Below are 22,685 nucleotides of genomic sequence, written 5' to 3'. Positions count from 1 at the left end.
CCCGAGTCGGTCACGACTGGACCTAATGGTCAGGGGTCCCTTTACCTTTACCTTGAGGTGCAAGAAACCTCCAACCAAGCACTCAGAGTATACAAGAAGCTCTCCTGCAGGAACCGTAAAAGCAGAACCATTTGCCACAAGGCTTCATTACAATGTTTGGCAGAAGAAACTGAACCCCTGGTTGTCTTACATCACAGAGCTTGTGTGCAGTAATGCCATTATCTTTGCCTTACTAATCAATGAAGAAAAAGAATACAGACTGAAGTTCAGAGAAGTTCATTTCTTGATTATACAACCTGATCTACTTAATGGCTAATCTCATTTACTCAGAGAAACCTAGAATTCCTATTGGTGAAAGTCCATGTATATGTGACCTCCTCAAAGTATATAAAAGTGGAAAGCAAATTAATTCATCTAGGGTCATTTCTGTCACAGTTAGATGGTGCCATGGAGCCTCTAGGGACAGTGACCATTTTGATGATCATATGTATCTCTTGCCTTGTTTTCCTTGCAGTCAGGAGCAGGACGCCAGAGAATGCAAAGCAGCTGCCGCCTGGCCCACCTCCACTGCCCATCGTAGGGAACGCTCTGCAGGTGAAGACCAATAACCTGGCCCAGGTTCTCCAGGAGGTAAGTCAAAGAAGAGCACATTCCTCAACAGCTGTCTATTGATGACCGTTACCTGTTTGCAAGCTTCTTTCCATTTGACTGTTTTGGAAGGGGACAATCCATTGTCAGTTTGTTTATTTATAGATGGTACCATCTGTGTGCAGGGCACATTTGCAGAGTATAAGGCAACAGACTCTGCACTTTGATAGAGGAGAGGCAAAAGAGGGTGGGGAGGCACCCAGGCCGGAGGGAAAGAATAGCAGAATCACTGTGATTTAGTGGCACCGACTTTCGTTTGGCTACATCAGCATGGATGGGGAGAAGGGGCTTGTCCCAAAGGTTCCACAGAAAAGTGGTGGACTTTGAGCAGGCCCCACAGCTCCACAAAGGGGGTGATTTTATTGTCATTGTATTGTTTTATCCTTAAAATAAAAGCCACACAGCCCCTTTCTGAATAAAGAACTTTAAAAAGCAATAGTGCAATTTTTATACGATATCAGAGATGGGGGAGGGCGGGTCCAATTCTCTCTCCACACATGGATGGTTTAGGCATTTTTGCCCTCTGTACATTTTTAGCCTCTGCTGGACAGTGTGGAGTTCTTGGTCTCCTTGTATTTTGAAAAGCTGCTCCTTTATTTTCCCCCAAATGTGCTTGGTTGGAAGATATTTTAAGAATTCCCTTAGAGAAATGAGTGTGAGGGGAACATAACAGAGCAGTATAATCATATTCACGGTATAGAGAAAGTGGATGGGAAAACACTTTTATCTCACTCTCATAATGCCATACCCTCCAACATTTCTCCAATTAAAATAGGGACGCCCTATTCCACAATTATAATTTTACTATTTATAGCCCACACATCTTACTGGGTTGCCCCAGCCACTCTGGGCAGCTTCCAACATACTGTATATAAAAACATAATAAAACATTAAACATTAAATTAAAAAAACTCTTCCCTTTTCAGGATTGCCTTCAGAGGGGGTTGGATAACTCTATACCCTCCAACATTTCTCCAATGAAAATAGGGACATCATAAGGAAAAGGGGGGCATTCCGTGATCAAACTGGGACGGCTTCTCTAAATCAGGGATCTCCCTGGAAAATAGGGACACTTGAAGGGTCCGTAATGCTAAAAATTGGAGCCTTCAGTTAAAGCTGAATGTTGGATGATTTACAACACACGCAATATAGTAGTTCTTCATACAGTGCATATTTAAACTGTGGAATTCACTCCCAAAGAAGTAGCGATGATAGCCTCCATGTTGGATGATTTGAAAGAAATGTTAAGACAAAATTCACTGAAGATAAAGCTACCCATAGCTGCTAGTGATGATGCTGAACCTCTACCAGTTCCTGGGACCTGCAGGAGGGGAGAGTGCTATTGCACTCAGGTCTTGTTTCTGAGCTTCCCAGAGGAACTGTGTTGGCAACTGTGATTACAGTCGTGGACTAGTTGGCCTTTGTTTTTGTTTTTTTTGTTTTTTTTATATAAGAATTTATTGGTTTTACAACAAACAACAAACAAATACAACACCCACATTAACCCAACACCAACTGAAAGTAAACAAATACACAAACACCAATAATTCTTCTTCTTATGCTGTAAAAAAAAAATTTCTTGGTCGAATCTTGGTACAGACTTCCCCTGCCTTTTCACCTTCGGTTCCAATCCCAGTTATTACTTTAATAACATCTTATGCCATCATAATCTTAAAAAATCAAAAATCTAAAAGTTAAAATCTAAAGCTTCTTTCTAACAAATCTTGTTTCATAATAAACAATATTTTCCCATTCTTAGCTTAAAATAAATCAAATCATGTTATAGCTTCATGTTAATTCCACACAAGATTCTAGTTCTTATCCACTTATTTTCAACATAAATCGTAACAAATATCTTCATTAACTATAACTGCTGTTAATGACAGAAATTTAAAATACCTCTTTTCTTTCTCTAAAACTTAAAGTCTTGACACACCAGTTTCAGGTTACCATAATACATCCCTTTTCCTTTATACCTTAATACTGTTCACCCTATCCCCCTTCTGTCCATTTTCTTTGGTCGTCCTGCTCCAGAGCTGCTCCTCGAAGTGTCCTTTTTCTTTGCATGTCCACAGATCCAGACTAAGTCCACAGTAATCCTTGCATAGAACGTCAGGGTGCGCACCTTTTCTCCCAGCCTCTCCGGTTCATCATCACATTCTTCTTTTATTTCTAAAGATAAACGTAAAGTTCTCACCTTCACTCCCAAGCTCTCACCTCGGGAGTTAGATATAACAATTTTCTCCGTCCTGGGTCTGCCACCCCCAAGGGACGATCCATTACTCCGGAGTCGCCATATCTTTTCATCTTGTTGTTCAATCAGCCCCTTCAGTTCAGTGCCAAGGTTCTCCTCCAATACAGCCATTTCCTGTACAGTCTCCTCTGTGGGGTATAACTTTTCTGACATATGACAGTTCAATATTTCCAATTTTCGGTTGAGCAGTTCCAGTCTCAGTAGAATAATCCTTTCTTCATGGGTCATTTCGCAGTTCGTAACCAAGTCAAAAACAAAGCCAAGCATGGCAGAAGCGGGCATAGGTGTCAAGTTACAGTTTCGGTTCTCAGACTTCTCCATCTTAATACCAGTAACTTTCCATTCAGTCAAAGTCCTTCACGGCCATTTTCCCTGAATCCAGGGCGCAAGAACCAAAAATTTTAAAAAGAGATACTGTCCACCAGTTTATTCCCCGAAGGGAAATCCAAAAGTCTCACTTATCAAATTTTAAATACTTTGTAGCCATCGCTGTAACAGCAGTCTCTTAAGCTAGTTATTTTCTATCCCCCGAGGGGAAAGAGGCAGGCTCCCTTTCCAAGTGTCTCCCAGGTCGTCATCAAAGCGCAAAAACAAATCAAATCCAATACTCACGACACCGGGATTCTTTAGCTCGAACTTTGACAGGTAGAACATTAACGCTCATCGCGGGGGCAACCGCCGCTCCACGTCCCGGTTGGGGCATGTCCCCTGAAGCCCGGCTCCGTTTTCCCTTCACCCCCACTCCCCCTTTACAGGGGGAGCGAGGGAAGGGTAAGGAGCCACAATGGGCACAGCCGGGGAGCCCAGGGTGCGGGACGCTCTTCCCGCACCCCATCGGAGCCCCGCTTTGCGGTAGCGGGGCTCCAACCCCCGGGACGGACTGGGTCGCCTCGCAGCCGAGGCGACCCACGACCGCTCCGCAATGGCGTCGCCGCCGGAAGTCGGACTAGTTGGCCTTTGGCCTGATCTAGCTGCAGAATTCCTCTGTATGTTATTAAGAGTCATCTGGTTCAAATGCCCATAGTGAGTATGAGGGCAGGGGGGCTCTACATCAGCTATATGACTCTCTCCTAACCCGTAAACCCGCCTAGATGTGTGTCCTTCTCTATCTTTTTCCCAGTTTAGTGAGAAGTATGGCTCTGTGTTCACAATGTATTTTGGAGCAGAACGTGTTGTGGTGCTGCACGGCTATGATGCAGTGAAAGAAGCACTGATCGACCGTGGAGATGAATTTGCTGCCAGGGGACACCTGCCATTAGCTGATGATGTCAACAAGGGATTAGGTATTTTATGCTGGTTGGCAAGTGGAGAGGGGGGGGGACAGGAAAATCCCTCTATTCATGAAAATAAAGTGAAAATGGTTGCAATGAAAATTCATTGTATCTTGAGATAATCTTTCCTAATTAATGTTCCCACTGGACAGTAGCAATAGATAATTAGCAGCCTTTTAATGGCAGAGCTATATATTGACCATTGCCATTTAAGAGAGAAATGAGCCATCTCATAAATGTACTTAAGCAATGTCTAGGGCAGTAGCGGAAAAAGGTGGGTGTGGTCCGGCCCGGGTGCCATCCCTGGGGGGGGGTGACATTGCCACAGGCGGTACCCCCCTCCGGGATGTGCACGGCCCCCAGCGCACCCCCCTGGGATGCGCAGTGCCTTACACCTGCGGGTGCTTACCCATGCCCACACAGGCCACTCCAGATGCCAGAGAAGCTAGCTCCGCTTCTGGTCTAGAGCAAGCACCAGAAATCAAATAAGGATTGAATGAGTTTCTAGTCTTTAAAAACAATGGTCTGGGGGTAATTCTAGTGTGGGCAGTAAGTGTGAGAGTTATGTGAGCAGAATTTCCTGGCCTGGATCTTGTGAATCAATAAGCTCTCCACACCAAGAAGGAGTTTTACTGCAAACTGTCTTTAAATTTGTTACCAAAAAAATAACTAAGTACAAATCAACACATTGCACTTAAACAACTAGCAATGTAGTCCAGTTTTCTTTAAGTTCTTTCTGGTTAATACAGTCCAAGAACTATTGCTTCTTCATTACCCTGGCAGCCTCAGAGAGAGACCCAGCCTCCAAGAGATGAATTATCAGTTAACATAAATATTGAAAAATTGAAACCTCTTTTTCAGCTTCAGCTGCAAAATGGACATTCGGCAAATGCAAATCTCCACTAAGGTTCATACACAACACACAAAAACATAGCATTTTATGCAAACTAAACACATATATTTTACAGTAAGGGCATGTATCAGAAGACTGGCCAGCTACTGATTATGGAATAAGGAGTCTCTGGTTGGTCTGGAGCCAAGAATAAGAGCCTCCTGCTCTTCCAACCTGCTTCTTCTGCTCTCCCTTTCAGTTTATCCATCTCCTTCATGCCCATTTCCTCTTCTGTTTTCCAGGAATTATATTCAGCAATGGGGAGGTATGGAAGCAGCTCCGACGCTTTGCCCTTACCACCCTGCGCAACTTTGGGATGGGAAAGAAAACTATTGAGGAGAGGATCCAGGAGGAAGCACAGTTCCTGCTAGAAAAGTTCCAGGACACTCAAGGTCGGTAGCCACGGTGCCTCATCCTCATAGGCTTATCAAACAGCCCCCCTTAAACATCACAACAGATGCTGTGGTACATTACAACAGATTATTAACCATCAACTCATAAAGAAATCATTAAAAGGAAATCATTAAAAAAAATTAAAATCGTAAAACACAGAACTAGTGACCACACTTGGGAAATACAAACATTTTCAGCAGGTGATGAAATGCCAAAATTCTTGCTGGTTTCAATAGGAACCACATTCCAAAGCCCTGGTGCCATTGTGCTGAAAGTTTTAATAGATATCTGCATAGATATGAAACAAGTATGTGATGAGTGTGTGGCAATTTGGAAGGCTTCGCCTGATGGTCACAATGATCTGACCAGTGTGTATGGGACAAGGTGGTCCTTAGGTCACCTGGTCCTAGGTCACTGAGGGCTTCATGCACACCAGTAATGCACTGAATTTACCTTGTCATTGTAATGGCAAACACTGCAGAGCTTTCAGCAGGGGTGTAATATGTTGACACAGACCAGTTCCAACTAAAGCCGGGCTGCTTCTTCTCTATCAACTGCAAGAATGCTCCACAGATTATAATGAATTCAATCTGCTTTCAGCCCCAACAATCATCAGTTGTCCAGGAGTTGTCTATAGTCTAGCAGCATCTGAAGTGCTTTAGAATCCCTAGTTTTAGTTTAGAGTTCACCAAGGCCTGCACCACTGTGCTCACCCTTTCCTATCTAAGGATATATCGGCTGAAGCTGGAAGAAAGCACCCTGCATGTCCTTGTAAGAAACCACTCATAGCCACTGAAGATGCCTTTGCCTCCAGCATTGTTGTGAGAAAGGGAGCTCCCTGTCTGACCACTGAGGCAAGGAGCCAGGAAATGGCAGCTCAGAAATTCCAGACTAGATTATTGCCTAAAACCTGTAGTGGGTTTGTATAATTATTAATTTTTTTTGTCCTCCCAGAGAAGCCTTTGGATCCAACCTACTTGCTCAGTTGCGCTCTCTCCAATGTCATTTGTGCAATTGTCTTTGGGAAACGATACGATTATCATGACAAGAAGTTCCTATCCATGATGAGCTTAATGAATGAAAACTTTCAGGTTTTTAGCTCTTCTTGGGGACAGGTAGGTGCCATCATGTTAAATGCATCCTTTTCCACAAAGTCTAAAGTTTACTTGCATGTAAGATAATTATTTTATGTACCGGTAGATACTGCCTCTGGCTGTGGCCATTTTCCTGCTGTTTAAATGTCTTGCTTCCAGGCTTATCATGTCCCATACTGCATTTGCCTCTTAATATTTCTGTTAATATCCTAGTTACAGACTTCATGGGCAACTGGTTAGCCAGTGTGACAGCAGGATGGGCCACTGACTTGAACCAATAGGCTCTTCTTATGTTCTTAATGTGGAGATCCAATCAAGGCATACCATGGCAATGCCTGGGTCTAGCAACCAAGGTTTGACTTAACAGCAGCCCAGTGGAGCAGGAAGTAAAGCTTAACCTGTAAAACCAACAGGCTCAAGTTTATAACTGGAACTAATCACTTGGGATATATACGCACTGCCATTGCCTCTGCATCCAGTGTGCTTCCACTACTGGTTTGAAAAGGTGTGAATACATGGTGTTAGCCACAATCCATATCTATCCTGCCATTTCTTATGAAATGTTGTGCCTTGCTGCATTTTAAGCCAGCGATGTGTGCACAGTCTAGTTTCAGCATGAGGAGCAGATGGGACTAAATTTAGAGATATGTATGTAATCCCATCTCAATTTACAGCATTTCGCTTGATTATAAAGGATCCCAGAGTCAATCCCTAGTAGCATTCCTGGCTAGGGATGGGACTCCTGAATGAAACCCAGCAGAGCTGCTGCATAGGCAATACTGACGTTTAGAGACCAATGGTCTCATTCAGTATAAACCTTTTAACATGTGGAGTTTTTTTGGGGGGGGGCTGAGTTTTTGCTTTTATTTTGATCATGCATTTTGTGGTTTTATATTTTGATTTTATCCTGTGAACCGCCCTGAGACCTGTGGGTATAAATTCACTACAGTAAATGATAATAATAAAATAATAATTTAAGACAGCTTCCTACCCAGCTGGCAGGGGGTGTATTGTTGCATGATTTCTCAGATTTTTCTAAAGGTACACATAGGTGAAATTAAAAAATAAAAATCTGCATATGACCTCTACAAACATTAAGCAGAGGGTGGGAAAGCACTGACTGAGGGGAAGGGAAGATAATACAATGCAGTACATTCAATGTCTCACCACCCGGTAATGCAGATGGGGAACATCTACATAAATTTTGGAGGCATTGGTAGTGAAAATGCTGGTGTGTGTTTACCACAAAGTTGAAATGCACAGAAAGCAACAGTGGCCAACATTATATTTATATTTATATTTTAACCCCTGACTGAGGTTTGTGCCAATGGGTCTCTTGTGGTGTTTCTTCTAGCTCTACAACCTCTTCCCTTCTTTGATGAAACGCATCCCTGGGCCCCACCACAAAGTGCTGAAAAACAACTTGGCAGCCAGAGAGTTTGTTCTGGAGGAGGTTGAAGAGCACAAGGCCACTCTGGACCCCAGCTCACCTCGGGATTTTATCGACTGCTTCCTTATGAAAATGGATCAGGTAATCATGAAAACTCACAGAACTCTCCAGGTGGGTTCTCCTGCCACTCCTGAAGCTTCCCAACCAGCAGACCTCCATCCAGCTTGTTTGTGGGGAATGCCAAGGAAAGAGATTCCTGCCCACACCCCATTGGAGTAGATTCATTTCCCACTGCTGACATGTTCATGCAGTAAGTGGGAAGTTCTTCCTAATGATTAGCCCTCTGGCAAGGAATGTCAAGAGGAATGAGCTGTCAAAGGACTTAAGAGAAAATGTTGTGTCTTGGGAAGGGAGCTAGTCCCAGTGGCACAGTTAAATTCTTGTTATGTTGTATTCAGAACAATCAAGTTGACTCCACTGACTGTGTTGTGTGTTTGTGCAGGAAAAAGGTAATAGTGCATCCCATTTCACCATTCAAAACATGGCCATAAGCACAGTTGACTTGTTTGTGGCTGGAACAGAGACCACCAGCACCACATTGCGATACGGGATTATGACCCTCCTCAAATACCCAGAGATACAAGGTAAAACGAATGCAATGTTAGTATTTATTATTCTAGTTCTTTCCTAGATTTAAGTGTCACAGGTCCAAGAGGTTGTTGTTCTGCCACTTTCCCCAGGAAAACCCAGTGTTCATCGCTGAATCAGAACAAATGTTAATGTACAAAAAATCCGACTGACATCAGCAGTAAACAGAAGGCTTTCCTGGAGAAAAGGGGGGCGGGGGGGACGTCGACGGACAAAATGCTCAGACCCATGCCTAGTAATCACAGTCCTGTGCCTAGAAATCCCAGCCAAAACAGAAGTGTGGATGAGCTCTTATAGCTGACCACAGGATTTTATATACAAACAGTAACAACGTGAACTTGACTCAGTATTATAGTGGTGCCAGTGCAGATCCTTTAGACAAAGGCAGGCATAGGCAAACTCCGGCCCTCCAGATGTTTGGGACTACAGTTCCCAAAATCCCTAGCTAACAGAACTTAGAATCACTGCAGGACATTGCCTCCAATAGGAATCCCTCTAAGCTGGACCATTACTTACTCCTATAACTGCCCTAAAGAGGGGGCTTTGTCCCTCTGGGCTCCTTTTGGATAGAAATTGAATTAATATATAAATAATTGCAGTTACTATGTTTCCCTGTTTGCAGATGGATTGCTGAAGGTGAGCTACAATAACTTGCCTGTGGTGATGAGTTAATAGAAAGTTGGCATCAGAAAACAATTGAAAGCTCCAAAATGTGCAGTTTCAGATACTTCTGTGATGTTTCCTGCACTGGCGTAAAACCTCATTCTTCCCATTACAGAGAAAGTGCATGAAGAAATTGACCGAGTTATTGGCCGATCACGAAGTCCTTGCATGGCAGATCGTGGGGAAATGCCTTACACAGATGCTGTCATCCATGAGATCCAGAGGTTCATCTCTCTCGTCCCACTGAGCCTCCCTCATGCAGTACTCAAAGACACACCGTTCAGACAATATGTCATTCCAAAGGTGAGCTCTTTTCAAGGCTCTGAGTTGTAATAGTAGGCTACTAGCCATGATGGCTATATTCTATCTCCATGACCAGAGGCAGCATGCTTCTGAATACCAGTGGGTGGAAACCACAGGAGTTGAGAGTGCTGTCTTGCTTAGATTATGTTTAAGGGCTTCTCATGGGCATTTGGTTGGACACCATGAAAACAGGATGCTGGACCAGATGGGGCCACTGGACTGATCCAGCAGAGCTATTCTTATCTTCTTATCTTATTGCAAGGGAAGTAGTCTAGCCCATCTCCTAAAGCGTAGCTGGGCATCTTGAGGCCTGCACTTCATTTTGAACACCCTATTGCCTTCTGAAGCTGCTCCATTCTTCTACTGTATCATCAAAGTACCTTCCTTCCTGTTAGTGCCTTCCCACACCATTCCTTTGTGAGAGTCAATCTTAATGCTTTCGTTGGGTGTCATGGCCATCCAGCCCATTTCTTTGCACTCTCTGCAGGGCACTACCATATATCCTGTTCTGACGTCTGTGCTACATGACAGCAAAGAATTTCCAAACCCCAAAGAATTTGACCCAGGACATTTCTTGCACAAAGATGGCACCTTCAGGAAGAGTGACTATTTCTTGCCTTTCTCAGCAGGTAAGATCTCTGCTCCCCCAGTAGGCTGCAGTCTTGGCCAGCTCAGGTCTTTCCACTCTCCCTCATTGGCTGGTTTTGGGGCAATGAGGGCGAACCTCCTCCCTCCTGCAGCCTACACTAGGAGGGCTCCCAGTTTGTGAGAGAACTCCTTGCACCTTTCCTCTGGCCAGCAGAAGCAAAAGAAATGGTGGATAGAGTGAGTCTCCCAGAAGCTGTTCTTGGAGCAGCACCTTTGCTCCTTTGGCATGATTGTTATTTTCTCCATAACGGCCAAAGTGGTTGTTATGCATCTTACACTTGGGTTTCCCTTGCAGGGAAGCGGATATGCGTGGGAGAAGGTCTGGCCCGCATGGAGATCTTCTTGTTCTTGACCACCATATTACAGAACTTCACTCTGAAGTCCATCATTAACCCCAAGGACATCGATCTCACACCTGTGTTGAGCAGCTTAGGCAACGTTCCTCAGCCCTATCAGCTCAGCATTGTCCCTCGCTGAATAGCTTGCCTCAGGAGGGCTGCATGTGTGGAAAAGTCGCAGCCAGGCAAATCTTTGTTCAAAGAACCCATAACACAATAACTTCTCATGTGTGGAACCCTATCTTCTTACCTGACTATTTGTGGAAGTTTTACTTGGGGATCTTGCTAGAGACTATTTCACTTGAAGACATTATTGCAATGGACAAATAGCATGTCCAGTAGAACCTTGACTGATGTTACCCTCAGGTTGCGAAAGCAGCATACCGGGAAGTATTTTTCTGGGTTTCGCCACTCACGTATGCACAGAAGCGCTCTATCACTCCACGCTCATGCGCAGAACAGGCACCTCTGGTTGCAGAAACCTCGGGATCTTACTGGAGCTCCTCTGTCCCCTTTGAAACTCCTGAAGGTCTTCTCCAAACCAAAGTTTGGAGAAGTGTGCTGGTTTCACTAGCATAGAAAACCACTTCACCACTTCTTCTGGAGAATAAGAGCACATCCAGATGTATGTATTTTTTTACCTGTGTGTGAAATGGAATGGCTTTATACATGTACTTCACCCTCCTAGAGCTAAATAAATAATACTATGACAAACTGAATGCTGTCACTTGTAAAGATTATGCAAGTATAGCAATTTTATTTTATTTGCAGATTTATAAACTGCTTCACAACCAAACATTACTGAAGCTGTGTACAGTAAAATACAAAGGATTCCTAATGCAGTAAACTACATTTGCTTTGCATAATTTATTCTGACTCTGCAAGGCTTCAGGAGGAAAGAGTTGCTTTGCAGGCCACTGATACCTTCACCCCTGAAATCCTAAGCTCCTAGTTTCTACCAGGCATTGCTTACGCACTTCTGAGTTTAGCCTTTGTTTCTAATGTAACCCAAGCTACTGCCATTCATTGTATTAGGAGCAATCCAGCACAACTTCATTTACTAGAGTAAGGTGTGGCAATTATTGTACCCCCTTCTCAGTGGCGGAAGAATCTTCTCCGGCGGCCGTACAGGCTGCCACTCACGTATGGCGGCTGTAGAAGCTGCCGCATGAGTGGCATCCCATACGGACTGCGCATGTGCAGTGACCATATGGGATGCCACACATGCGCAGTCCGTACAGGCTGCCGCTCACAGGCAGCAGCCCATACGGACACCACGCCCTCGGCTGCTCTACACCTGGGGGGAGGCAGGGGCCATCTTGCCCCCTCTGCCCCCCTTCCTACCCCACTGCCCCTTCTCTTCCAAGAGATAGCTGCTGGAGCATGCTCAGTAGGTTGCTTTTTAGGGTGGTCTGAATGGCTGCTCTCAGAAGATTCTGGCAGTCTAACCTGGCCCTGGGAGAGAGAACATAAGAGAACTCTGCTGGATCAGGTCAAAGGCCTATCTAGTCCAGCATCCTGTTCTCACTGTGGCCAACCAGATGCCTATGAGAAGCTCTCAAGGAGCAACTGAGTGCTACAGTGCTCTGCTCCCCATTTGCGATTCCCAGCAACATTTGAGGGCAATTCCTAACTGTGTATTGCATCAATGACAGCTCCATAATAAAATCCAGAGTCAGGCCACTGGGATTTAAATATCATGCTTTTTCTAACACATTGTTGTAAAAAACCCTCCACCTTAAAAACACAGACATTCAAAACAACTCTCTCTATATATAAATGTTCATGGTGGGTGCGCGGACGTGAAGGCCTTGCTCCATAACTGCTTGACCGGTTGCCTTCAAATTTGGACACAACATTCCTTGGCCATATGGGAAGGTTCTTAGGTACCTAGATTGCAAAAATATCACATTTTCCCCAGGTAAATCCATGAATTTGTGCAAAAAAGTGCCCTCCAGTGGACGTCAAAGCAACACACGCTTTACAACAGCAGACTTCAGAAGAGGGTGGGAGGGGCAGCAGAACTTGAGGTCGCCTCAGTCAATAGGCTGTTGGCGGGGTAGGGGCCAAATCAACTTTTAGCTACTACCGCCATAAAAACTCCTTGCCTCAGGCTTGGCCAATTCCCATTTTAAAACAGAGAGCAACAGACATGAGAGTGCGGATGTGATGGAACAAATCACAGCACAGGAGTTGAACAGAACAACCTGTGGAGAGCCAGGTGAAACTGGAGGGGAAACCGGAGAGAAGGGAGGTAGGAGAGCAACACAGTTTCAGAGTGACCACGGAGAGTGTGGGGGAGGGGAACAAATCACGCCGCATGAGTGGGAGGAAGACGAAAACGGGGGGGGGGGGACTGAGATGAGGCACGCAGAAGTTCATCAGGATAAGCTGTGGGAAACGAGGTGAAAACGAGAGGGAAAGACTGAGAGGAGGCAGGCTTAAGTTCATTGGGATAACGTGTGGGAAACCAGGCAAAAACGGGGGAGGGAAGACTGAAATGGGGCTGCAGTTCTGTGCATGGTTAGGAATAAGCACCATTGAACACAGTGGTGCGTATTTCTGCTGTATAGGTTCAATTTTTAAAACACATGTGGTTTTAGCAGATGACATCCAGACAGCAGAAACACAACCTTTTACTTTTAATTAGCAATGCAAACAACTTTTAGTTATTTATTTTTGAACTTTTACAACAAAATCAACAAAGTCAGTTTGAAAGAGAATTTAGCATTGATATAAGGGAAATATTATCCCAGTTAACTACAGTAATTTTATGGATGTCTATAACCTGTTCAAGGAGTATATTTAAGCTGTGAATCAGTGTAAAAAGGCCAGCTAATATACACAACGTGATATTATATTCTTCAACCAAGTCACTGTTTCAAGTAGCTCTCCTGCAGGAACCTTAAAAGCAGAACCATTTAACACAAGGCTACATTACAATGTTTGGCAGAAAAAACGGAACCCCTGGTTGTCTTACATCAGAGCTTGTGTGCAGTAATGCCATTATCTTTGCCTTACTAATCGATGAAGAAAAAGAATACAGACTGAAGTTCAGAGAAGTTCATTTCTTGATTATACAACCTGATCTACTTAATGGCTAATCTTATTTACTCAGAGAAACCTAGAATTCCTATTGGTGAAAGTCCATGTATATGTGACCTCCTCAAAGTATATAAAACTGGAAAGCAAATTAATTCGTCTAGGGTCATTTCTGTCACAGTTAGCTGGTGCCATGGAGCCTCTAGGGACAGTGACCATTTTGATGATCATATGTATCTCTTGCCTTGTTTTCCTTGCAGTCAGGAGCAGGACGCCAGAGAATGCAAAGCAGCTGCCGCCTGGCCCACCTCCACTGCCCATCGTAGGGAACGCTCTGCAGGTGAAGACCAACAACCTGGCCCAGGTTCTCCAGGAGGTAAGTCAAAGATGACTGTCTGTTGATGACCATTACCTGCTTGCAAGCTTCTTTCCATTTGACTGTTTTGGAAGGGGACAATCCATTGTCAGTTTGTTTATTTATAGATGGTACCATCTGTGTGCAGGGCACATTTGCAGAGTATAAGGCAACAGACTCTGCACTTTGACAAAGGAGAGGCAAAAGAGGGTGGGGAGGCACCCAGGCCGGAGGGAAAGAATAGCAGAATCGGCACAGACATGCGCTTGGCTATATCAGCACGGATGGGGAGGAGGGGCTTGTCCCAAAGGCTCCACAGAAAAGAGGTGGACTTTGAGCAGGCCCCACAACTCCACAAAGGGGGTTATTTTATTGTCATTTTATTGTTTTATACTTAAAATAAAAGCCATAAAGCCCCCTTCTGAGTAAAGAACTTTAAAAAGCCATAGTGCAATTTTCATACTATATCAGAGATGGGGGAGGGCAGGTCCAATTCTCCCTCCACACATGGATGGTTTCGGCATTTTTGCCCTCAGTACATTTTTAGCCTCTGCTGGACAGTGTGGAGTTCTTGGTCTCCTTGTATTTTGAAAAGCTGCTCCTTTATTTCCCCCCGAATGTGCTTGGTTAGAAGATACTTTAAGAATTCCCTTAGAAAAAATGGGTGTGCCTACGCCAACCCCGACCTCCGTCACCACCAACGGAGCACAAGTGAACAACAGAGAACCTGTACAAGCGACGCTGAAACCAAACCCTACATATATTAAGTAAAGTGGAAACATCGCCACCCCACCCCACCCATATCCCCATCCTGCCCACCACTCTTCCCCGTTCATTCCTAATGTCTCAATAAATGAAACAGATGTGTAAAAATGTTACATGGAAAAACACGAGAAAGACATTGCATATACCAGTGTAAAACAAGAAAATCCTTACTAAAAATATTTTTAAAAAGAAAAAAGAAAAAAATGGGTGTGAGGCGAGACATAACATATAATCATATTCACAGTATAGAGAAAGTGGACAGGAAAACACTTTTATCTCTCTCTCATAATGCCATGAAAATAGGGACATCCCATTCCATAATGATAATTTTACTATTTATAACCCACACACATTACTGGGTTGCCTCAGCCCCTCTGGGCAGCTTCCAACATATATATAAACAATAAAAGATTAAACATTTTAAAAAAAACAAAACACTTCCCTATTCAGGATTGCCTTCAGAGGGGGTTGGATAACTCTATACCCTCCAACATTTCTCCAATGAAAATAGGGACATCCTAAGGAAAAGGGGGGACATTCCGTGATCAAACTGGGATGCCTTCTCTAAATCAGGGATGTCCCTGGAAAATAGGGACACTTGAAGGGTCTGTGATGCTAAAACTTGGAGCCTTCAGTTAAAGCTGACTGTTGGAAGATTTACAACACACGCAAGATAGTAGTGCTTCATACAGTGCATATTTAAACTATGGAATTCACTCCCAAAGAAGTAGTGATGATAGCCTCCAACATGGATGATTTGAAAGCAATGTTAAGACAAAATTCATTGAAGATAAAGCTACCCATAGCTGCTAGTGATGATGCTGAACCTCCACCAGTTCCTGGGACCTGCAGGAGGGGAGAGTGCTATTGCACTCAGGTCTTGTTTTTGAGCTTCCCAGAGGAACTGTGTTGGCCACTGTGGTAACAGTCGTGAACTAGTTGGCCTTTGGCCTGATCTAGCTGCAGAACTCCTCTGTATGTTACTAAGAGTCATCTGGTTCAGATGCCCATAGTGAGTATGGGGGCAGGGGGGCTCTATGTCAGCTATATGACTCTCTCCTAACCCGTAAACCCGCCTAGATGTGCGTCCTTCTCTTTTTTCCAGTTTAGTGAGAAGTATGGCTCTGTGTTCACAATGTATTTTGGAGCAGAACGTGTTGTGGTGCTGCACGGCTATGATGCAGTGAAAGAAGCACTGATCGACCGTGGAGATGAATTTGCTGCCAGGGGACCCCTGCCGATAGCTGATGATATCAACAAAGGATTAGGTATTTTATACTGGTTGACCAGTGGAAAAAGGGAGGTGGACATGAAAATCCCTCTATTCATGAAAATAGAGCAAAAAAGTCATTGCATCTCAAGATAATCTTTCCTAATTAATGTTCCCACTAGACAGTAGTAATAGATAATTAGCAGACTTTTAATGACAGAGCAATATATTGGTCATTTAAGAGAGAAATGAGCCATCTCATAAAAGTACTTAAGCAATGTATAGAGCAGTAGAGGAGAAAGTTGGGGGCAGTCTGCCCAGGGTACCATGCCTGGGAGGGTGACATTGGCATGGGCGCCGCCACCCCTGGGATGCATGCCACCACCACCACACCCCCTGGGACGCTCATCGCCGCCGGCGAATGCCCTGGGACATGTGCTGCCACACCCCGCGGGTGGCTAGCCCTGCCCCCATAGGCCGCTCCAGGTTCCGGAGTAGCTAGCTTCGCTTCTGGTCTAGAGCAAGCACCAGAAATCAAATCAGGATTGAATGAGTCTCTAGCCTTTAAAAATAATGTGGGCAGTAAGTGTGAGAGTTATGTGAGCAGAATTCCTTGGCCTGGATCTTGTGAATCAATAAGCTCTCCACACCAAGAAAGAGTTTCAAAGTTTTACTGCAAACTGTCTTTAAATTTGTTACCCAAAAAATAAATAAGTACAGATCAACACATTGCACTTAAACAACTAGCAATGTAGTCCGGGCTGCAAGAGATGAAATATCAGTTAACATAAATATTGAAAAATTGAAACCTCTTTTTCAGATTTAGCTGCAAAATGGACATTGTGCAAATGCAAACCTCCACTAAGGTTCATACGCAACACACACAAACATAACATCAGTCATACCCCTCTGACATGTGTCTGCAACTCAAGCTGCAGTGCATGCTTGAGCATGCTTTACTCAGCAGTGTAAACTTCACAACAGATCAGGCTCGAGGCGTAGTTATGGTACTAAGGCTACACATTTATTATCCATAAATCAAGACATGGTTTCTCTCCTTGCCGTTCTTCTCAGAGAGAGTGAAAAACAAAAGCAATACAGAGCAGAAGTTCCACTCACGCCAGCAATCTGTGCCAGAATGTAAACAGACATGTGACATGTAACAATCCACATATCTGCCCCAAAGGGTGGAATAGAATTCCCTACACACTAAACACATATATTTTACAGTAAGAGCTTGTATCAGAAGACTGGTCAGCTACTGATTATGGAATAAGGAGGCACCAAAGTACCAAGTCTCCAGTTGGTCCAGAGCCAACAATAAGAGCCTCCTGCTCTTCCAACCTGCTTCTTCTGCTCTCCCTTTCAGTCCATCCATCTCCTTCATGCCTATTTCCCCTTCTGCTTTCCAGGAATTGTATTCAGCAATGGGGAGGTGTGGAAGGAGCTCCGGCGTTTTGCCCTTACCACCCTGCGCAACTTTGGGATGGGAAAGAAAAGTATTGAGGAGAGGATCCAGGAGGAAGCACAGTTCCTGCTAGAAAAGCTCCAGGACACTCAAGGTGGGTAGCCATGGTCCCTCATCCACATATGCTTATCAAACAAGACCCCTTAAACATCACAACAGATGCTGGGGTACATTACAACAGATTATTAACCATCAACTCATAAAGAAATATCATGGTGGGTACAAGGAAATCATTAAAAAAAAATTAAATTGTAAAACACAGAACTAGTGACCAACACTGAATCAAATAAATTGCCTAAAAACACTTGTGAAATATAAACATTTTCAGCAGGTGATGAAATGCCAAAATTCTAGCTACTTGTCTAATTTCAATAGGAACCACACTCCAAAGGACTGGTGCCTTTGTGCTAAAAGTTTTAATAGATATAATAGATTTCTGCATAGATATGAAACAAATATGTATTGAGTGTGTGGCAATTTGGAAGGCTTCTCCTGATGGTCACAGTGATCTGACCAGTGTGTATGGGACAAGGTGGTCCTTAGGTCACCTGGTCCTAGGTCACTGAGGGCTTCATGCACACCAGTAATGCACTTACCTTGTCAATGTACTGGCGAACAATGCATAGCTTTCAGCAGGGGTGTAATATGCTGACACAGACCAGTTCCAACTAAAGCTGGGCTGCTTCTTCTCTATCCAGACTAGATTATTGCCTTAAAACCTGCAGGGGGGTTGGGATAAATCTTTTGTTGTTTTTCTTCCAGAGAAGCCCTTGGATCCAACCTACCCGCTCAGTTGCGCTCTCTCCAATGTCATTTGTGCAATTGTCTTTGGGAAACGATATGATTATAATGACAAGAAGTTCCTATCCATTATGAGCTTAATGAATGAAAACTTTCAGATTTTTAGCTCTTCTTGGGGTCAGGTAGGTACCATCAGGTTAAATGCATCCTTTTCCACAAAGTCTAAAGTTTACTTGCATGTAGGATAATTATTTTATGTAGATACTGCCTCTGGCTGTGGCCATTTTCCTGCTGTTTAAATGTCTTGCTTCCAGGCTTCTCATGCCCCATACTGCCTTTGCCTCTTAATATTTCTGTTAATATCCTAGTTACAGACTTACCATGGGCAACTGGTTAGCCACTGTGACAGCAGGATGGGCCACTGGCTTGAACCAATAGGCTCTTCTTATGTTCTTAATGTGGAGATCCAATCAAGGCATACCATGGCAATGCCTGGGTCTAGCAACCAAGGTTTGACTTAACAGCAGCCCAGTGGAGCAGGAAGTAAAGCTTAACCTGTAAAACCAACAGGCTCAAGTTTATAACTGGAACTAATCACTTGGGATGTATACGCACTGCCATTGCCTCTGCATCCAGTGTGCTTCCACTACTGGTTTGAAAAGGTGTGAATACATGATGTTAGCCACAATCCATATCTATCCTGCCATTTCTTATGAAATGTTGCGCCTTGCTGCACTTTAAGCCAGCGATGTGTGCACAGCGTGGTTTCAGCAGGAGGAGCAGATGGGACTAAATTTAGAGATATGTATGTAATCCCATAGCTCAGTTTTACACCATTTTGCTTGTTTATATAGGGTCACAAAGTCAATCCCTAGTAGCATCCCTGGCTAGGGATGGGACTCCTGAATGAAACCCAGCAGAGCTGCTGCATAGGCAATACTGACTTTAGAGACCAACGGTCTCCTTCAGTATAAACCTTTTAAAATGTGGAGGGGTTTTCTTGGGGGGGGGGGTTTAATTGGGTTGTTGTTTTTATTTTGATTATGCATTTTGTGGTTTTACATTTTGATTTTATTCTGTGAACCGCCCTGAGCCCTAAGCGTATAAATTCAATAAATGATAACAATAAAATAAAATAAAATAAAATAAAATAAGAGCTTCCTACCCAGCTGGCAGGGGTGGTTTTGGCGGGGGGGGGGGTATTGTTGCATGATTTCTCAGATTTTTCTCAAGGTACACATAGATGAAATTGAAAAATAAAAATCTGCATATGACCTCTACAAACATTAAGTAGAGGGTGGGAAAGCACTAATTGAGGGGAAGGGAAGATAATACAATGCAGTACATTCAATGAAGCGCCACCCAGTAATGCAGATGGGGAACATCTACATAGATTTTGGAGGCATTGGTAGTGAAAATGCTGGTGTGTGTTTACCACAGAATTGAAATGAACAGAAAGCAACAGTGGCCAACATTTTATATTTATATTTACATTTATATTTTAACCCCTGACTGAGGTTTGTGCCAATGGGTCTCTTGTGGTGTTTCTTCTAGCTCTACAACCTCTTCCCTTCTTTGATGAAACGCATTCCTGGGCCCCACCACAAAGTGCTGAAAAACAACTTGGCAACCAGAGAGTTTGTTCTGGAGGAGGTTGAAGAGCACAAGGCCACTCTGGACCCCAGCTCACCTCGGGATTTTATCGACTGCTTCCTTATGAAAATGGATCAGGTAATTATGAAAACTCACAGGACTCCTTTCCCATTGCTGACTTGTTCTTGCAGTAAGTGGGAAGTTCTTCCTAATGATTAGCCCTCTGGGCAAGGAATGTCAAGAGGAATGAGCTGTAAAAGGACTTACGAGAAGATGCTGTGTCTTGGGAAGGGAGCTGGTCCCAGTGGCGCAGTTAAATTCTTGTTATGTTGCATTCAGAACAATCAAGTTGACTCCACTGACTGTGTTGTGTGTTTCTGCAGGAAAAAGGTAATAGTGCATCCCATTTCACCATTGAAAACTTGGCCATAAGCACAGTTGACTTGTTTGCGGCTGGAACAGAGACCACCAGCACCACCCTGCGATACGGGCTTATGACCCTCCTCAAATACCCAGAGATACAAGGTAAAACAGATGCGATGTTAGTACCTATTGTTCTAGTTTTTTCCTAGATTTAAGTGTCACAGGTCCAAGAGGTTGTTGTTCTGCCACTTTCCCCAGGAAAACCCACTGTTCATCGCTGAATCAGAACAGAAAACCCAACTGACATCAGCAGTAAACAAAAGGCTTTCCTGGAGACAACAGCGGGGGGGGGGGGGTCAGTATTGTAGTGGTGCCAGTGCAGATCCTATATACAAAGGCAGGCATAGGCAAACTCCGGCCCTCCAGATGTTGGGACTACAATTCCCATCACTCCTTGCTAACAGGACCAGTGGTCAGGGATGATGGGAATCGTAGCCCCAAACATCGGAGGGGGGGGGCGGAGCTTGCCTTTGCTTGGAGAAAGGCATCACATCCTGCACCAGCTGCACTGTCTGGGCCAACCTGGAGGGTAGCCCCACAAAGGCACAACCACAAGGGCCAGGGGTCAAAGGGCCCTCAGGTAGGATCAGAATCACTGCAGGACAGTGCCTCCGATAGGAATCCCTCTAAGCTGAACCATCACTTGCTCCTGTAACTTCCCTAAAGAGGGGGCTTTTGTCCCTCTGGGCTCCTTTTGAATAGAAATTGATTTAATATATAAATAATTGCAGTTATGATGTTTCCTTGTTTACAGATGGATTGCTGAAGGTGAGGTACAATAACTTGCCTGTGGTGACAAACAATTGAAACTCTAAAATGTGCAGGGCCTGGCAACCACACCCATGGAGTTTCAGTTACTTCTGTGATGTTCCCTGCACTGGTGTTAAACCTCATTCTTCCCATTACAGAGAAAGTGCATGAAGAAATTGACCGAGTTATTGGCCGATCACGAAGTCCTTGCATGGCAGATCGTGGGGAAATGCCTTACACAGATGCTGTCATCCATGAGATCCAGAGGTTCATCTCTCTCATCCCACTGAGCCTCCCTCATGCAGTACTCAAAGACACACCATTCAGACAATATGTCATTCCAAAGGTCAGCTCTTTTCAAGGCTCTGAGTTGTATTAGTGGGCTACTAGCCATGATGGCTATATTCCACCTCCATGACCAGAGGCAGAATGCTTCTGAATACCAGTGGGTGGAAACCACAGGAGTTGAGAGTGATGCCTTGCTTGGATTATGTTTAAGGGCTTCCCATGGGCATTTGGTTGGACACCATGAAAACAGGATGCTGGACCAGATGGGGCCACTGGACTGATCCAGCAGAGCTATTCTTATCTTCTTATCTTATTGCAAGGGAAGTTGTTTAGCCCATCTCCTAAAGCGTAGCTGGGCATCTTGAGGCCTGGACTTCATTTTAAACACCCTATTGCCTTCTGAAGCTGCTCTATTCTTCTTCTGTATTATCAAAGTACCATCCTTCCTGTTAGTGCCTTCCCACACTATTCCTTTGTGAGAGTCAATCTTATGCTTCCGTTGGGTGTCATGGCCATCCAGCCCATTTCTTTGCACTCTTTGCAGGGCACTACCATATATCCTATTCTGACGTCTGTGCTACATGACAGCAAGGAATTTCCAAATCCTAAAGAATTTGACCCAGGACATTTCTTGCACAAAGATGGCACCTTCAGGAAGAGTGACTATTTCATGCCTTTCTCAGCAGGTAAGATCTCTGCTTCCCCAGTAGGCTGCAGTCTTGGCCAGCTCAGGTCTTTCCAGTCTCCCTAATCGGCTGGTGTCGGGGCAATGAGGGGGACCTCCTCCCTCCTGCAGCCTACACTGGAAGGGTTCGCAGTTTGTGAGAGAGGGGCAGAGGCTTCTGGATCCATCAGAACTCCTTGTACCATTCCTGTGGCCAGCAGAAGCAGAAGAAATGGTGGAAAGAGTGACTCTCCCAAGAGCTGTTCTTGGAGCAGCACCTTTTCTCCTTTGGCTTGATTGTTATTTTCTCCGTAACAGTCAAAGTGATTGTTACGCATCTTACACTATGGGTTTCCCTTGCAGGGAAGCGGATATGTGTGGGAGAAGGTCTGGCCCGTATGGAGATCTTCCTTTTCTTGACCACCATATTACAGAACTTCACTCTGAAGTCCATCATTGACCCCAAGGACATCGATATCACACCGGTGTTGAGCAGCATAGGCAACTGCCCTCGGCCCTATCAGCTCTGCATTGTCCCTCGCTGAAAAGCCTGCCTCAGGAGGGCTGCACGTGTGGAAAAGTCGCAGCCTGGCAAATCTTTGTTCAAAGAACTCGTAACACAATATCTCCTCATGTGTGGAGCCCTATCTTCTTACCTGACTATTCATGGAACCTTTACTTTGGGAGTCTTGCTACAGATTATTGCACATTGAAGACATTATTGCAATGGACAAATAGCAGGATTTAGAAATTAGTCACACACGAAAATCCCATTCTTATCTTTCTTGCCCCTTCATATGCATATGTGTGCAGCAGTGTAGCTACATGCCCAAGTGCCTGGTGG

General features: G+C 44.4%; 1 protein-coding gene across 4 annotated transcripts; it reads left to right on the top strand.

Moving 5' to 3' along the window:
• Positions 1 to 418: 418 nt before the first annotated feature.
• Positions 419 to 22,604, top strand: LOC117041623 (cytochrome P450 2C19-like). Of its 4 annotated transcripts, none has more exons than XM_033140600.1 (9): positions 419 to 630; positions 4,023 to 4,185; positions 17,327 to 17,476; positions 18,145 to 18,305; positions 19,678 to 19,854; positions 20,100 to 20,241; positions 21,048 to 21,235; positions 21,722 to 21,863; positions 22,205 to 22,604. In XM_033140600.1, the coding sequence occupies exons 1-9, from the start codon at positions 448 to 450 to the stop codon at positions 22,384 to 22,386; spliced, it is 1,488 nt and encodes a 495-aa protein (XP_032996491.1). In that variant the 5' UTR covers positions 419 to 447; the 3' UTR covers positions 22,387 to 22,604. The 4 variants fall into 4 exon arrangements, with proteins under 4 accessions (XP_032996491.1, XP_032996500.1, XP_032996483.1 ...); XM_033140609.1 differs by lacking the exons at positions 17,327 to 17,476; positions 18,145 to 18,305; positions 19,678 to 19,854; ... (2 more) ...; positions 21,722 to 21,863; positions 22,205 to 22,604 and adding exons at positions 5,308 to 5,457; positions 6,413 to 6,573; positions 7,907 to 8,083; ... (2 more) ...; positions 10,044 to 10,185; positions 10,500 to 10,696; XM_033140592.1 differs by lacking the exons at positions 17,327 to 17,476; positions 18,145 to 18,305; positions 19,678 to 19,854; ... (2 more) ...; positions 21,722 to 21,863; positions 22,205 to 22,604 and adding exons at positions 5,308 to 5,457; positions 6,413 to 6,573; positions 7,907 to 8,083; ... (2 more) ...; positions 10,044 to 10,185; positions 10,500 to 10,696.
• Positions 22,605 to 22,685: the final 81 nt, after the last annotated feature.

This window comes from Lacerta agilis, chromosome 1, assembly GCF_009819535.1.
Source record: "Lacerta agilis isolate rLacAgi1 chromosome 1, rLacAgi1.pri, whole genome shotgun sequence".
In the NCBI taxonomy this organism is placed as follows: domain Eukaryota; kingdom Metazoa; phylum Chordata; class Lepidosauria; order Squamata; family Lacertidae; genus Lacerta; species Lacerta agilis.
Note: the sequence above shows the minus strand (reverse complement) of the source record. Positions and strands in the feature narration are given on the sequence as shown.

What these genes read in the sequence shown, in the direction of transcription:
- LOC117041623 (XM_033140618.1), top strand. Translation starts at nt 13,778, where the DNA reads ATGGAGCCTCTAGGGACAGTGACCATTTTGATGATCATATGTATCTCT. An exon ending in TGATATCAACAAAGGATTAG is followed by an intron (nt 15,973 to 17,320) that starts GTATTTTATACT and finishes TCCCCTTCTGCT; the next exon opens with TTCCAGGAATTGTATTCAGC. An exon ending in TTTCATGCCTTTCTCAGCAG is followed by an intron (nt 21,864 to 22,204) that starts GTAAGATCTCTG and finishes TTTCCCTTGCAG; the next exon opens with GGAAGCGGATATGTGTGGGA.